Here is a 15,000-nt window from a genome sequence, read left to right as displayed (position 1 = left end):
AGCACACTGCATACTGCACACTGCATCAATCAATACTAGCATACTGTATACTGCACACTGCATCAATCAATACTAGCACACTGCATACTGCACACTGCATCAATCAATACTAGCATACTGTATACTGCACACTGCATCAATCAATACTATTACTGGAGGATTAGAGTGCAGACGTTATAAGCACTAGTCAAGGTGTAGCAGGAGGCAGTGGAGGGAAGTGAGGGGATTATTGTAGCCTACACACAGTGCTCATCATGTGCTTTACATGTTCTCTATAGTAAGTAAGTATGTACATGTTCTCTATAGTAAGTAAGTAAGTAAGCAAGTATGTACATGTTCTGTATAAGAGACTTAATCAAGTTTAACAACTTCAAACGATCTCCATTATCATCATTTAGACAGAGGTGTACAAGTCTGGCTTCAAAAAGTTAAAGAAAAAAACAAAGTCCTACCACATATGTGTTCCAATCTTTCACTAAATGACCACCACTCCTTAGCACAGGTAGATTGGCCACCACTCCTTAGCACAGGTAGATTGGCTATTCTGTGAAGTCATCTGTCCCTTAGTGCACAGGTGAAACCACCTTTACTGTCTGAAGCCAGACTTTTTCCACTCTGCATTTAGATGCTGGACCTCACTGGCACCTGACTGGAATGACTTCTCCTCTGGAAAGGACCGGAGCCAGAGGCTAGGTGGGCAGGTGGCGTCTGGATATGGACCACACACACTCTGGATATAACCCTCACACACTCTGGATATGACCCTCACACAAAACTCTCAAACTCTCAGCTGTCCACAGCAGCACAGCTTCACCAAAACATTGTGTGTGTGTGTGTGTGTGTGAGAGAGAGAGAGAGAGAGAGAGCAGCACAGCTTCACCAAAACATCTGGCCATCAAATACACAATGATGTACAATTTGGTTTGCAATTTGCAATTCGCTTTGGACAAAAGCTAAACTAACATTTACAGCGTCTGTCCCTTTCCCCAGCGCCGGGCAGGTTCAGGACGTTCTGTCTCTGCTCCAAGCAGTCACTTCTGGGGAGGAAACGGACCCACGCGCCTCCGCGGCTCGTGGTAGACCGGCGCTCAGAACCTCCTGCAGGTGTTTGATATAGCTGATCGCCGCGCGCAGCGTCTCCACCTTGCTGAGTCTCTTGTCTTCGAGTTCGTATGGAAGATGCTGGCGGAGGCGCGCGTATCCCTCGTTGACACAACGCACGCGCTGCCTCTCCCGCTCGTTGCGCTTGCGGATGAACGCAGGCTCGAAGGAGTAGTCGTACACGCTGATGTGCGCGTTGAGGGGCAGGTAGGAGAGGTGTGCGCCGTAGTGTTGTCCGCACACCGGTTCCAGGTAAGTTGGCTCGAGATGGAACTGCAGCCCGAGCGCGTCTATGAACGGATGGGTCTGCGGGTCCACGAAACCCCCTGTCCGGGAGTAAGACAATCGTTCTAGGACGTCCCGTGAAAATGCCATCACTGGAAAATATATCAGAGAATAAGAAACAGCCAGACTAACAATAAACAGATAAACAGCCTAACGAATGAACATTTTCATACAACATAACCAATATCTAAACAGACCATAATAGCCCAGGTCAAGCGCATCATCACCGTCTCCATTACCAACATCCTGAACAGGACGCAGGGATAGTTTGGCCTTTAGCTGCTCACCTCTGGACCGTTAGCCTCACAACTGCCGCTGGCGGCTGGGCACGAGCGTCACCCAGGCTACTTTGCCAGATTCTCCGTCTGTCCCCGCGATGTCCGTTTAAAAGGGGAGAGTGCTCGGGTGAGGGGTGTGATCTCGTCTGCAGGAGGGAGGAGAATTCCTCACCTGTCCCAGTAGTAACCCGCATTCCGTTTTCCGCAGACAGGTGATTGACTAGCTGAGGCCACATTAAAATTCAGCAAAGAGAAGGGACGCTCTGCGATGCCACTTTGTTTCCTTTTGGGTGAGTTGACATTGTCGCTCGGGACTCCACACCAAAGTGCTGTTTGTTGCAGGTTTGCGCATGCTCAGGCGGCGAGCTCTGTCACGCAATCATGGACCCTGAGAGTAAAAGCTGTCAGGCAGTGTGTTGGCTTTTAACTTTATTACTCCAGAGAGCCAGACCGGTTTGACTAAACCACAAAAGGTTTGACTTTGTCTTTGCACGAGAACTTGAGTGCAAACTCTTTATGTAGTTAAGCTTGAGCTTGTATAGAACTCAGGAGTTTTGTATGAGTTTGCTAACGCTAATTTCATACTTCGAGTTAGCTTCCATGATGTAGCTAGTTAAGCTTTGTTTATGTTGATGTCTAGGCCGTGGAGTGAGGCAAGGAAAGCTGCAATGGCTGTGCTGTTGTGCAAAATAGTCTCAATGTCACGTTTTAGTGTGATCTGGAACTCGCAGATGTGTGTAAAGCATCAGATTAGCAGCGTGTTGTACCCAGAGAAAGCAAATTGTAAGCTGACTAAGATAGCTAACTACAAGTTAGCTTTGGATGTAAGTTAGCTTGCAGTCAACAATAGATGTTGGCTAGTAGGCTAATAGAAGCTGGCTAGCAGGTGAGTTCTCTGGTCTTTGGTGACTTTGCGTCCATTTATAAATGTCTTCTTCCCTCAGCTCGAAGAGAAATGCATCGTTCTCCACAGCACCGGTAGTGGGAAATACGAACTGAAGCCAGGTAAGCCATGTAGAGACAGTCTTACTCGCATGAGCTAACGTTAGCTCGCCTGTGCTGTGAGAGGTTGTGACTGAGTGAGCAGCGCCTGACGGTGCCGTCCGGTTGCAGGATGAACGAGATGAACCTGAGTCCCGTGGGGATGGATCAGCTGAGCGTGCCCTCGGTGAGCGCGAGCCACCTCGGCCTCCCCGCCTCCCCCACGCACAACTCCATCACATCAGGTCAGTCGCGCGCGGGTCCTGTCATTAACTGGTACAGTGGGCAACTTTTGGAGCACTCTTGTTGGCATGGCAACAACATAGCTGGTTCCATGTGTTTTTTGCTCGGAGGAACAAGTCAACTTTATTTCTATAGCACATTTAAAAACAACTGAGTTGAACCAAAGTGCTTACAAATAAACATAAAACAATGACAATGGTACAACAACAATATAACATGGGGGGAAAATAAATAAATAATTGAAATAATACACAAATTGGTCAAAAATAAAATAAAGAATAAAGAGTGTGTGTGGGGGGTCATGATAATTTGCCTGCTGATGTTAAAGTTCTCCAGAAAACAATTGTTGCTTAAGCATCAGGGGAACGTGCTAGAACAAACACACTCAGGAACATTTCCTTTTCATAGTCGGAGTTAGTATTTATTAAAAAGCAAAGTTATGGCACTGTTCAATCCCGGCACTACCACCATTGCACACACACTACCATAGCACCTTATCATGGTCAATGCATCACATGGTCAGTCCGTACCAGACCTTTGTAATCCCTTCATGTGCTCTTTACAGTTTTACATTTCTGTGAGATTTTTATGTATGCGAGATGTATGTGTGTGTTGTGATATGATTGTATTGGATGTCTAATGTCCCTCGGGATGAAAACATTATCTATCTATCTATCTATCTATCTATCTATCTATGTCTATTACATGTGTGTGTGTATCACATGTAATATGTGTGTGTGCCTGTGTGTGCCATCCTGACTGTGTGTGTGTTGTGTGTTGTGTATGTGCTACAGTGGCGGATGCTCCTCTTTGCTGCTATATTGTTCTTAGAGGGCAAAAATGATCCCAATACCCCGAATAGGCCAAACCGTATACGTTAGAGTTGTGAGACATGGTAGCTGGCTTGGCTACATTTTACCTGTTCACTTTGGGGGAGTTTAATAGGCTATTCGGTAGCCTACTGGAGTTATTTATGTGACTATTCTGTACGTTCATCTGCCTTGCTGTTTTATTTTGAATCTCCCCTAGTGGGGAAGACTATCAAATGGCTTTTAAAATTCAAGTAAACATTAGCATAATGTAGCCAGGCTACGCAGTTATATAGGGAGCTATCTGGCTACAACTTAGCCTAAATACACAACTGAAACAAAAGCAAGTCACAAACTCTGTAACTCCACATTACGGTTTTGTTTACAGTAGCCTAGGATATGTACAAAAACAGATAGAAACCGACTGTATTGCTCACAAATATATGAGAATTTGAGCTGCAACTTGCCTCTCGACTTCACCTGCCAACACTAACGTTAATGCATCCCTGAACTTGAACCACTTCCTGTCAGATCGCGACATATGCTGTCGAGTCCAGCCTCCAGAGGGTTCCTCCAATCATTAATCATCATACATTGCGTCCGGCGTCCGGGCCATCCCACAGTCCCATTCACTCCCAGAGACGCCGGGATTCTCTGGAAATTACGATTTTGTGACGCTTGTCCAATAAACGTGTAGCTTTTCTGCACCGAGATCAGCCCACTCTGTAGTGCCATTGAAAGTCCAGTGAAGCCGAGCGTCTATGGTTTTTTTGCATGGTTTTTTGATGGATCGTGTCGTCACAGCAATGTATCAGGGGTGCGAAATCACGATAAATGACCGGCAAAACCTTACTGCTTACTAGCCATGAAGATGAACATGTTTTCAGCATGTTCTAGTTGGAAGATGGGCTAATGCAACACAGTGTTATTTGATGCAATTTGCTGTGATATTTTAGAGGAGGCTGAGCTTCCCCTGTAGTCTTCTATCCTGACTCTGTGTGTGTGTGTGCTATCCTGACTGTGTGTGTGTGTGTGTGCTATCCTGACTGTGTGTGTGTGTGTGTGTGTGCGTGTGCGTGTGCTATCCTGACTGTGTGTGTGTGTGTGTGTGTGCTATCCTGACTGTGTGTGTGTGTGTGCTATCCTGACTGTGTGTGTGTGTGTGTGTGCGTGTGCGTGTGCTATCCTGACTGTGTGTGTGTGTGTGTGTGTGTGTGTGTGTGTGTGCTATCCTGACTGTGTGTGTGTGTGTGTGTGTGTGTGCTATCCTGACTGTGTGTGTGTGTGTGTGTGTGTGTGTGCGTGTGCGTGTGCTATCCTGACTGTGTGTGTGTGTGCTATCCTGAATGTGTGTGTGTGTGTGTGTGCTATCCTGACTGTGTGTGTGTGTGTGTGTGTGCGTGCGTGCCCTCTTCAGCAGGCATGCCAGCAGTGGCCATCCCGAGCTTGGCGTCATCTCTGGGGCCGTTGCCGTCGGCGCTGTCCCTCATGTTGCCCATGGCGCCGCTGGCCGAGCGCAACTACCCCCTGCCCCCGCCCCCCTACCCCCATCTGGAGAGCAGCTACTTCAGGCACATCCTACCAGGTACACACACACACACACACACACACATACACAGCCAGGTACACCCACACACACACGCACACACGCACACACACAGCCAGGTACACCAACACACACACATGATCATATTGTAGACATGATGAGCAGGAGTAGCTACTGTGGACATGATGAGCAGCATGATGAGCAGCATGATAAGCAGGAGTAGCTAGTGTTGGAACAGATCAGGGTCAGATATGTTCTGTTCAGAATGGCAGCCAGCACTGTTGAAGTTGTCTCACCCATGTCTCATCTCACCTGCGTCTCATCTCACCCATGTCTCATCTCACCTGTGTCCTGTCTCATCTCACCTGCGTCCTGTCTCATCTCACCCATGTCTCATCTCACCCATGTCTCATCTCACCTGCGTCTCATCTCACCTGCGTCCTGTCTCATCTCACCTGTGTCCTCCTGTCTCATCTCACCCGTGTCTCATCTCACCCGTGTCTCATCTCACCCATGTCTCATCTCACCCGTGTCTCATCTCACCTGTGTGTTGGTCTGCAGGTATCCTATCGTACCTGGCGGACCGTCCCCCGCCCCAGTACATCCACCCGAGCAGCCTGGGCATGGACGCAGCTCTGTCAGCGGCCAGCAGCGGCCCCCCAGGCCTGGACCCGTATGGGGGGGGTGCGGGGGGGGGTCTGGAGCCGTTGGGGCTGGTGGGGGTGGGCGGTCTGGACGCGGACTCTCGGCAGGTGGGGGGGCAGGGCGAGCATGAGGTGCAGGTGTCGCTGGACGGGAGCCTGGGGGGGGCCATGGAGTCGCGGGGCAGCAGTCCTGAGGGGCCGCTAGGCGGCATGGAGGGGGGGCGGGGGGGGGTTGGGGTGATGCCCCTGGAGTTGCCCCCTGCGGTGCTGGAGCAGGAGCATATGGGGGGGGACCGCGGGGGTGGGGGGGAAGTGCTGCACCCGTCGGCTGAGCTCGGCGGGGGGGGTGGTGAGCGTGGTGCTGACGGGGTCGGCCACGCTGGGCATCGGGCTGGAGCAGGTGACCCCAGAGGTGACCCTCGGACCGGAGAGCGGCCTCGTGCTGGTCAACAACACGCTGCAGCTCGACGACTCCACCTCCAACAAGGAGAACATGGCGACCGCATACAACATCTGTGAGTAGATAAACAACAACAACAACAAATGCACACAAACAAACATGGCGACCGTATACAACATCTGTGAGTAGATAAACAACAACAAATGCACACAAACAATGGCGACCGCATACAACATCTGTGAGTAGATAAACAACAACAACAACAAATGCACACAAACAAACATGGCTACCGCATACAACATCTGTGAGTAGATAAACAACAACAACAACAAATGCACACAAACAAACATTGCGACCGCCAGGGTAGGAATTTCACGGCGGCCACGACGGCCATGGCCGTCGTTGCCCCTTGCGTTGGCCGTGATGCCCCTTTGAAAATCAGAGGTTTACAAGCCACGGTAGCCTTGGTGCCCCCTTCTTTCAATATTTTGCTTTGCGTCCTACTAATAGCGATTTTTATTTAGCCTATGGCCTGTCAAAATAATCTTAGCATTCACAGCGCAAATTAATTTAGTCTTTTACACAGTGGAGAAAGTGACAGCGCAAGAAAGAAAGTGCGTCCAAATTCACCCATTCTTCTCAGTTGATCTACTCGCGAAGTAGCCTACTCATCACACAGACATCACAAGTATCACATGACAGAGCTTTTTCTCAGCTTTTAAACGATGCGCTAATTGCTGTGGTGAACGGTTCACGAGAAAAGTAAATTATATAATTCAATTTATTCATAAATTCTACTGAAGGTTTTGCGTCCATCTCCCTACCCATTCATCTCGTTGGAATACTTCACGAACCCTTCGTTTAACACATGACAAACCATACAGTATATAAGAATAAACAGCAGACCTTACCGAACACAAAGGTGTAAAGCAGCCCCCTGTACAGTTGGCCGTTCCAGAGTAATCCAGTTTTGAATTTGCAGCAAATTTCGACATGCATGGATGTCTCCAAATTTGGGCTTTAAGTTTTACAATGTGTTTAAATTGTTCCACATGATTTCATAACGGGCCAAATACAAAATAAATGTTACAAATATCGCCTAGATAGCATAGATAAATCAGAGGACCATTGACTAAGAGTTTGTGAAAGTAGCCTTAATGATCACAAAATGCTAAGCATGCATCTATAGGCTATTTGAGTTTGTTAAAGCTGAGCTGTGCTTAAATTGTTCAACAGCCTATGATTTGATTTCATAACAGGATGATTTCATAACAGGCCAAATATAAAATACATGTTAAATATAGCCTAGATATCTGTAAATATTAGATGATCAGAAGATTTACAGTGTAATATGTCATGTTTCATGTTTTTGTAATGTTTCATACAGTGATGCATGCAGGTCTACTGCAGTGAATAGGCTAAATACAACTTTGATCATTTTTATAGCCTACTACTGTATAGTTAACTTTGGCCTTGGTGCCCTGACATGTGGCCTTTGTGCCCCCCCACCAAATATGCCCAACTGAAGGCCAAGTGGCCTTGCCCCCAGAATGGTGAAATTCCAAGCCTGGCGACCGCATACAACATATGTGAGTAGATAAACAACAACAACAACAACAACAACAACAACAAATGCACACAAACAAACATGGCGACCGCATACAACATCTGTGAGTAGATAAACAACAACAACAAATGCACACAAACAAACATGGCCATCTGTGAGTAGAGGCATAAACAATAACAACCTCAAATACACACAAACAAACATGGCCATCTGTGAGTAGAGGCATAAACAATAACAGCATCAAATACACACAAACACTGCCCTCAACAACAACATCAAATACACACACACATAAATACTGCCCTCAACAACAACATCAAATACACACACACATAAATACTGCCCTCAACAACAACATCAAATACACACACACACATAAATACTGCCCTCAACAACAACATCAAATACACACACACATAAACACTGCCCTCAACAGCATCATCAAATACACACACACACGCTAGGGGCAGCGGGGAAAGTCACCATTTTCACTGGAACTGGTCATTTAACCATCCAAATGATTTCTAAATGGGTTTATTACTTTGAAATAGTTGCCAAGTTCTCCTTTAACTAAGAGTAGGAACCCTGGAAGTTAATCAGAAGCAAGAGCAATAACCGTGTGTGTGTGTGTGTGTGGGTGTGCGCGCGTGTGTGTGTGTGTGTGTGTGTGTGCGCACGTGTGTTGGTGTGGTGTGTGTGTGTGTGTGTGTGTGTGTGCGCGTGCACTTGTGTGTGCGTGTGCTCGACTGCACGTGTGTATGCACGTGTGTGTGTGTGCAGGGTGTACCCTGTGTGACCGCTCCTACCCCTCGGACTGTCCCGAGCACGGCCCTGTGACGTTCATCCCGGACACGCCCATCCTCACCAGAGCCCGCCTCTCCTTGCCCCGCCCACTCTGCCTGCGCGTGTCAGTGGCCGACGAGCCAATCGGTAAGCAGGTGTCTTCATTCATCACTCCAAACCTATTACCTGCTGACCAGTGCGTGTGTGTGTGTGTGTGTGTTCATCACTCCAAACCTATGACCTGCTGACCAGTGCATGTGTGTGTGTGTGTGTGTGTGTGTGTGTGTGTGTGTGTGTGTGTGTGTGTGTGTTCATCACTCCAAACCTATGACCTGCTGACCAGTGTGTGTTTGTGTGTGTGTGTGTGTGTGTTTGTGTGTTCATCACTCCAAACCTATTACCTGCTGACCTGTGTGTGTGTGTGTGTATCTGTGCGCACATGTGTTTGTGTGATTGCTTTTTCTGCTGTGTGCGTGTGTGTCTTTGTGCGTGCGTGCGTGCGTGCGTGCGTGCGTGCGTGGCGTGTGTGTGTGTGCGCGTGCGTGCGTGCGTGTGTGTTCCAGGTGTGTTTGCACGGGAGAATGTTCCGGTCAGAACGTGCTTCGGGCCGCTGGTTGGGCAGCACTGTGGCAGCGTGGAGCTGAGTGCCTGGACAGACAAGGACACACCCCACATCTGGAAGGTACGCACACACACACACGACATCTGGAAGGTGTACACACACACACACACACACACACACGATATCTGGAAGGTGTACACGCACACACAAACACGCACACACACCACATCTGGAAGGGGTACACACGCACGCACGCACGCACGCACGCACACCACATCTGGAAGGTACACACACATGTACGCACGCACGCACACACACACACACACGCACACACACACCAAATCTGGAAGGTGTATACACACACAAGTCAAGTCAAGTCAAGTTTATTTATATAGCGCATTTCATACACAGAGGTCATTCAATGTGCTTTACATAAACAAAACCAAACAATAATAACAAATAAAAGCATAGAAAGGCAATATAGTCAAAGAATAGTTAAAAGGTAAAGATCATAATAAAAAGAAAACATGAAACACAAGGTAAAATCATTTAAAAATAATTAGTAAGCAAAAACAAAGGCAAAAGTAGTAAAAAAGTAATAAAAGACAAGGTAGAATAATTATCAAGGCAGATTCAGAATTTGTAACTCGGCACAGTTAGCAGAAAGCATCTGAGAACAGTTTGGTCTTAAGTCTAGATTTAAAACTGGCTACAGTTGGGGCCTTTTTGATGTCATCCGAAAGTTGGTTCCACAGCTGAGCCGCATAGCAGCTAAAAGCTGCTTCACCATGTTTAGTTCTGACAGTAGGTTTTACTAGCAGGTTTTTCACCTGGGACCTGAGAGGACGAGAGGGTGTGTACTGCTGAAACATGTCTGACAGGTATTTAGGTCCTGCTCCATTTACTGATTTATAAACAAGCAATAGTGCTTTAAAGTCAATTCTGTGACTTACTGGAAGCCAGTGCAAGGACTTAAGAATTGGAGTAATGTGGTCAGTTCTTTTAGTTTTTGTTAGAATCCTAGCTGCTGCATTTTGTATCACCTGAAGCTGTTTAATAGTATTTTTAGGAAGGCCTGTGAACAGTCCATTGGAGTAATCAACCCTGCTGGAGATAAATGCATGAATGAGTTTTTCATATTTTGTCATCAGCCCTCTGAGTTTGGCAATATTTTTGAGGTGGTAAAAAAATTATTTAGTTATCGCTTTCATGTGGCTGTTGAAATTTAGATCACTGTCAATTAATACACCAAGATTTCTAACTGTAGGAGAGTGGCAACCCTAAGTCTTTCCTCCTTTTTACCAAATATAATTACTTCAGTTTTTTCTTTGTTCAGCTGAAGAAAATGTTGAGACATCCAGGTGTTGATTTGTTCTATACACTGACACATAGATTCAAGAGAACCATAGTCGTTTGGTGACAGAGCTAAGTAAATTGGTGTGTCATCTGCATAGCTATGATATGAAATCAAATTATTTTGGATGATTTGTCCAAGTGGGAGCATATAGAGGTTGAATAATAGTGGCCCCAAGAAAAGTTGTAGAATACCAAGGCACTCATCTTCTTTGTAGTTAAAATGCCTTTATTTTAATGGGCACAACATAATTAAAACACTTTGACGCATTTCGGCATGAAGCCTTCGTCAGGAAGTGAGCAGTCTCTTGTGTGGCATACTGAAATAAAAGACATCAATTCCATGAGTGTTCTCAGGTGTGTGGGTGGGACCAATTAGCTAATGGCAAACCCCTCATTTAACAAAGGTAAACCCACAGAAAAACAAACAGGTATTGATGGTGGTCAGCAGGGGGCGTCATTCCACAGTCTCTACAGACATAAAAGAGTATTTAGAGAACAAAAAAGAACATACATGCAATACATATATACAACAATAGAGCATTTGTGTTCACAAGAAATGGCAATATTCCAACTCATCATTTAAACCTGGATATAAAGTAGCTCTTAATTTAAAAATCCAGTAGCTCTCTCGTTGGTTTAATTGTTTCAATCTATCCCCCCCTCTCATTGTTTGTGGTATATGATCTATACCTATAGCTCTTAAAATAGCAGGGTCACTATTGTGCTTGTCTTTGAAATGACGAGCCATTAGATAATTCTCATTTTTTGTTCTTATCGCATATTTGTGCTCTGAGACTCTATCTTGTAACCTTCGTTTAGTTCTGCCGATGTAAAAAACATTACATCACAAATGTTGTTTTACAATTAATAAATGCTGTATCTCATGTGTTCTTTGACTATGTATATCTTCAAATGTTTTACCTTGAACTACAGTAGGGCAGTGATTACAATGACCACATTTGAAGCTACCTTGTGGTTTCTTTGACAGCCAAGTGTTTTTAGAGGGTGGTGGTAGATAGCTGTGGACAAGTTTGTCATTTAAGGTAGGAGCTCTTTTAAAACTGAAAACAGGAGGCTCTTGAAAAACATTTCTCAGAGAAGCATCACACTGTAATAAATTCCAGTTTTTTCTGATTATATTTTTAATGTGATTTGCTTCAGTGCTAAACCTTGTGGAAAAGAAAATTCTCCCAGAACTTTGTCTGGACTTCCCACTTCTTAACAGGGATTGTCGGTCTAGGTTCTCAGCTCTGTGTTTAGCACTCTGGATGGTTTTCTTTTTGTAACCTCTTTGAATAAATCTATTTTCCATTTCATTTGCCTTTACCTCAAAAGAATCAGTTTCATCACAAATTCTTTTCAGTCTCTGGAATTGACCGTAGGGTATGTTATCCTTTAAATGTCTAGGGTGGAAGCTTTTTGCATGCAAAATAGTGTTGCGAGAGGTAGGTTTTCTATAGATGGTGGAATGTAGTAGAAATGGAAATAGTGGCCCCAAGATTGACCCCTGGGGAACACCACAGGTCAAGGACGTTGGTGTTGAGGTACAGTTTCCGATGGCAACAAAGAAGCTCCTTTCTTGTAGATATGATTTTAGCCAGCTGATAACTATGCCTGTAAATCCAACCCAGTGTTCTAGTCTGTGTAGTAAAATATTCTGATCAACAGTGTCAAATGCTGCACTAAGGTCCAGTAGCACTAGGACTGATGTTTTACCTGAATCTGTGTCGAGGCGTATGTCATTGGAAATGACATACGCCTCTGTGATTTGTGAGTGCTGTGATTTGCCCAAAAACCAGACTGAAAGTAATCAAAATACCCATTGTATGTTGGGAAGGTGGTTAATTGATTAAAGACTACTTTTTCAATAATTTTGCCAAAAAAGGTAGATTGGATATGGGCCTTTAATTGTTTAGCATGGAGGCATCCAGGTTATTCTTCTTGAGAAGTGGCTTTACAACAGCTGTTTTCAGTGACTTAGGAAAAGTGCCAGACAGCAGTGATACATTTACAATTTGAAGGACATCCGCCGCTATGAGGTGAAAAACAGTTTTTAAGAAATTGGTTGGCAGAGTGTCTAAGACACATATGGAAGAGCTGAGATTCTGTACCGTTTTTTCAAGTGTTTCGTAGTCTATCAAGCTGAACTCTGACATCAAGTTTAGTTTCCTTCTGTTTGTTGCTGGAAGTTCAGGTTGTTGAATTTGTAATTGAGCAGATATGTTGAGTCTGATTTTGTCAATTTTACCTTTAAACAAAGATGAAAACTCATTGCATTTATTAGTTGAGAGAAGTTCAGGCGCTAATTGTGAAGGGGGATTTGTTAACTTATCAACAGTTGAAAATAGAATACGAGTGTTATTTGAACTTCTATTGATAATGTTAGAAAAGAAAGACTGTCTTGCTTTGCATATTTCAGAGTTATATGTGCGAAGCATCTCTTTATGGATTTCATAGTGGATCTGAAGTTTGTATTTACGCCATTTTCTGATTAGTGCAATGAATTCCTTGGCGTAATTGTTTTCAGGATTATCCACATGCAAGTTTAGATCGCCTGATATAATAAGACAGTCAAACTCTATGCAAACGACTGATAGCAGTTCACCTAGCTCTTCAAGAAAAACTTTTGCTGAATGTTTTGGAGGCCTGTACATTGTCAGTAATAAAATCTGAGGAGAAGACCGAATGACGACTGATTGTACTGAAAAGACGTCTTGAAAATTGTGGCTATCCCCCCACCTCTTTTATTTGCTCTGGTAGCACTAAAAAAAATGAAATTTGGGGGAGCTGATTCGATGAGAGTAGCAGCACTGTTTGCTTGATCTAACCATGTCTCAGTTAAAAGTAAAAAATCAAGGTTGTGTGTGCAAATTAGATCATTAATTAAGAATGATTTGGTTGAAAGAGATCTGATATTTAGGAGTGCTAGTTTTGCTGTAAGTGTGGGGAAATATGGTCCATGGGAGAAATCTGAGGTTGATGTGGTACGGGTAGGAGATTGGACTGGTTTACCCTATAAGCTCGATGCATTTGTGTTCTATTTCTTGTAAATACAGGAATAGAGAATGTCATGGGCTTACTGGGTCCCGGCATGTTCTCAAAACTACTGTCAGTACCATTTATATTGCAGGGACCCTGAGAATATCATGCAATACAGTCATCATCATCGTCAAATAATTGTCCCCTGCAGCTGCTATATGCCAGCTGAGAATATGAACTAAGAGGTTGTTGCTGCTTAAGAGATCCTTCTGAATGGAGAGGGGGAGGCCGTGGAGGTGCCATGCGCACCTTTGGTGCTAAGGGTCTTGGGGTACTAAAAAAACGCACAGTTGAAGGTCTTGGTCTACTAACAAGGTGGAATGTTGATTGGTATACAGTTGAAGGTCTTGGTCTACTAACAAGGTGGGATGTTGATGGGTATACAGTTGAAGGTCTTGGGCTACTAACAAGTTGCAGGGCTACTGGCAGCAGTCCTTCCATTCTTGCAGGGAGCATCATGTGCTGGGGTGGGGATGGTGATGGGTATGCAGGGGATCCTGGGGAGTTTGAGCGGGTGGGGGAGTGTTGGGATGAGGATGGATATACAGGGGGGTTTGGGTGGCCTGGGGAATTTGATCGGGTGGGGACGTGATTGGGTGTAGGTGGTGATGGGAGATCAGGGGGGTTTGGGTGGCCTGGGGAGTTTGATCGGGTGGGGATGTGATTGGGTGTAGGTGGTGATGGGAAATCAAGAAAGATGGGGTTGAATATTGGTTCAGAGTCTCCATCTGCCTGCTGAGGTTCTGGGAAGTTTGTTGCAGACGCTCCGCTTTCAGCATGTATTCCAGTAGTGTATTCCAAGTTGTTGTGTCTTTGTGGTGACAAGGAGACGACGGAGGTGGGGAGGGGTATTAGTACTGGTGTTACAACATGACCCTTCCTTTCTGATAGCCCCTCAGCAGCTTTGACAGCTTTGATATCTCCTCATGCTCATCACATCCATTTGTTTGCTGAGATTCCAGGGAGTTTGACGCCAGTGATTGACTTTGAGTCATTTTAGCAGCACCCATCTTATCTTGTCCAGTGGACATGGCTGGGCATTGTTGAGCTGGTTGTTTATGTTTCTCCAAGGTCTGCATTTCAGTGGAAGCTAGCGGGTGGTTACCAGAGGGCCCCACAGCAGGGGGGGTTGGGCATATCTCTGTTTCAGCCTGTGCAGAGTGTTTTGGTTTAGCTGAGATGTTGATGTCATCCGCTTGTTCCGTCTGTATGGCCGCTGAGCGCTTATCAGAGGCTCGGCTCAAGGTTGGCAGAAAAAATGTTGGGTGCAGGAGAGAGAGGTGATAGTATTCGGTTAAGATCTTGGCCCCAGTCCAACTCAGCTCTGTGCTATTTGGTCTGAAGTATTCCCTGCGATTCCAAAAAGGTTAAAATTGTCAATAAAATTCATCCCAACTGAAAAGCAT

The 15,000-nt window shown here is 45.3% G+C and overlaps 2 protein-coding genes across 3 annotated transcripts in view; one reads left to right on the top strand and one right to left on the bottom strand.

The window, feature by feature from the left end:
- LOC121705366 (achaete-scute homolog 5-like) overlaps positions 1 to 1,808 on the bottom strand; it is a 1,938-nt gene extending 130 nt beyond the window's left edge. The window contains exons 1-2 of one of the 2 annotated variants that reach the window (XM_042086306.1): positions 1,674 to 1,808; positions 1 to 1,478 (exon numbers count right to left, since the gene is read on the bottom strand). The exon at positions 1 to 1,478 is cut by the window's left edge and continues 130 nt beyond it. In XM_042086306.1, the coding sequence (XP_041942240.1) occupies positions 1,003 to 1,476 (474 nt within the window). In that variant the 5' untranslated portion in view covers positions 1,477 to 1,478; positions 1,674 to 1,808 and the 3' untranslated portion in view covers positions 1 to 1,002. Of the gene's footprint in view, positions 1,479 to 1,583 lie in introns of both variants that reach the window. The other variant, XM_042086314.1, reaches the window with a different exon arrangement.
- A 7-nt stretch (positions 1,809 to 1,815) lies between these two features.
- The window catches only part of LOC121705214 (PR domain zinc finger protein 4-like), a 25,280-nt gene continuing 12,095 nt past the window's right edge, over positions 1,816 to 15,000 (top strand). The window contains 8 exon segments of the mRNA XM_042086081.1: positions 1,816 to 1,954; positions 2,609 to 2,669; positions 2,778 to 2,890; positions 5,115 to 5,282; positions 5,805 to 6,235; positions 6,237 to 6,402; positions 8,635 to 8,784; positions 9,201 to 9,319. Coding sequence (XP_041942015.1) covers positions 2,779 to 2,890; positions 5,115 to 5,282; positions 5,805 to 6,235; positions 6,237 to 6,402; positions 8,635 to 8,784; positions 9,201 to 9,319 — 1,146 coding nt within the window. The 5' untranslated portion in view covers positions 1,816 to 1,954; positions 2,609 to 2,669; position 2,778.

The sequence above is a fragment of the Alosa sapidissima genome, chromosome 1 (assembly GCF_018492685.1).
Source record: "Alosa sapidissima isolate fAloSap1 chromosome 1, fAloSap1.pri, whole genome shotgun sequence".
Classification (NCBI taxonomy): domain Eukaryota; kingdom Metazoa; phylum Chordata; class Actinopteri; order Clupeiformes; family Clupeidae; genus Alosa; species Alosa sapidissima.
The sequence above is the reverse complement of the archived record's forward strand: the minus strand, read 5'-3'. Positions and strand labels throughout refer to the sequence as shown.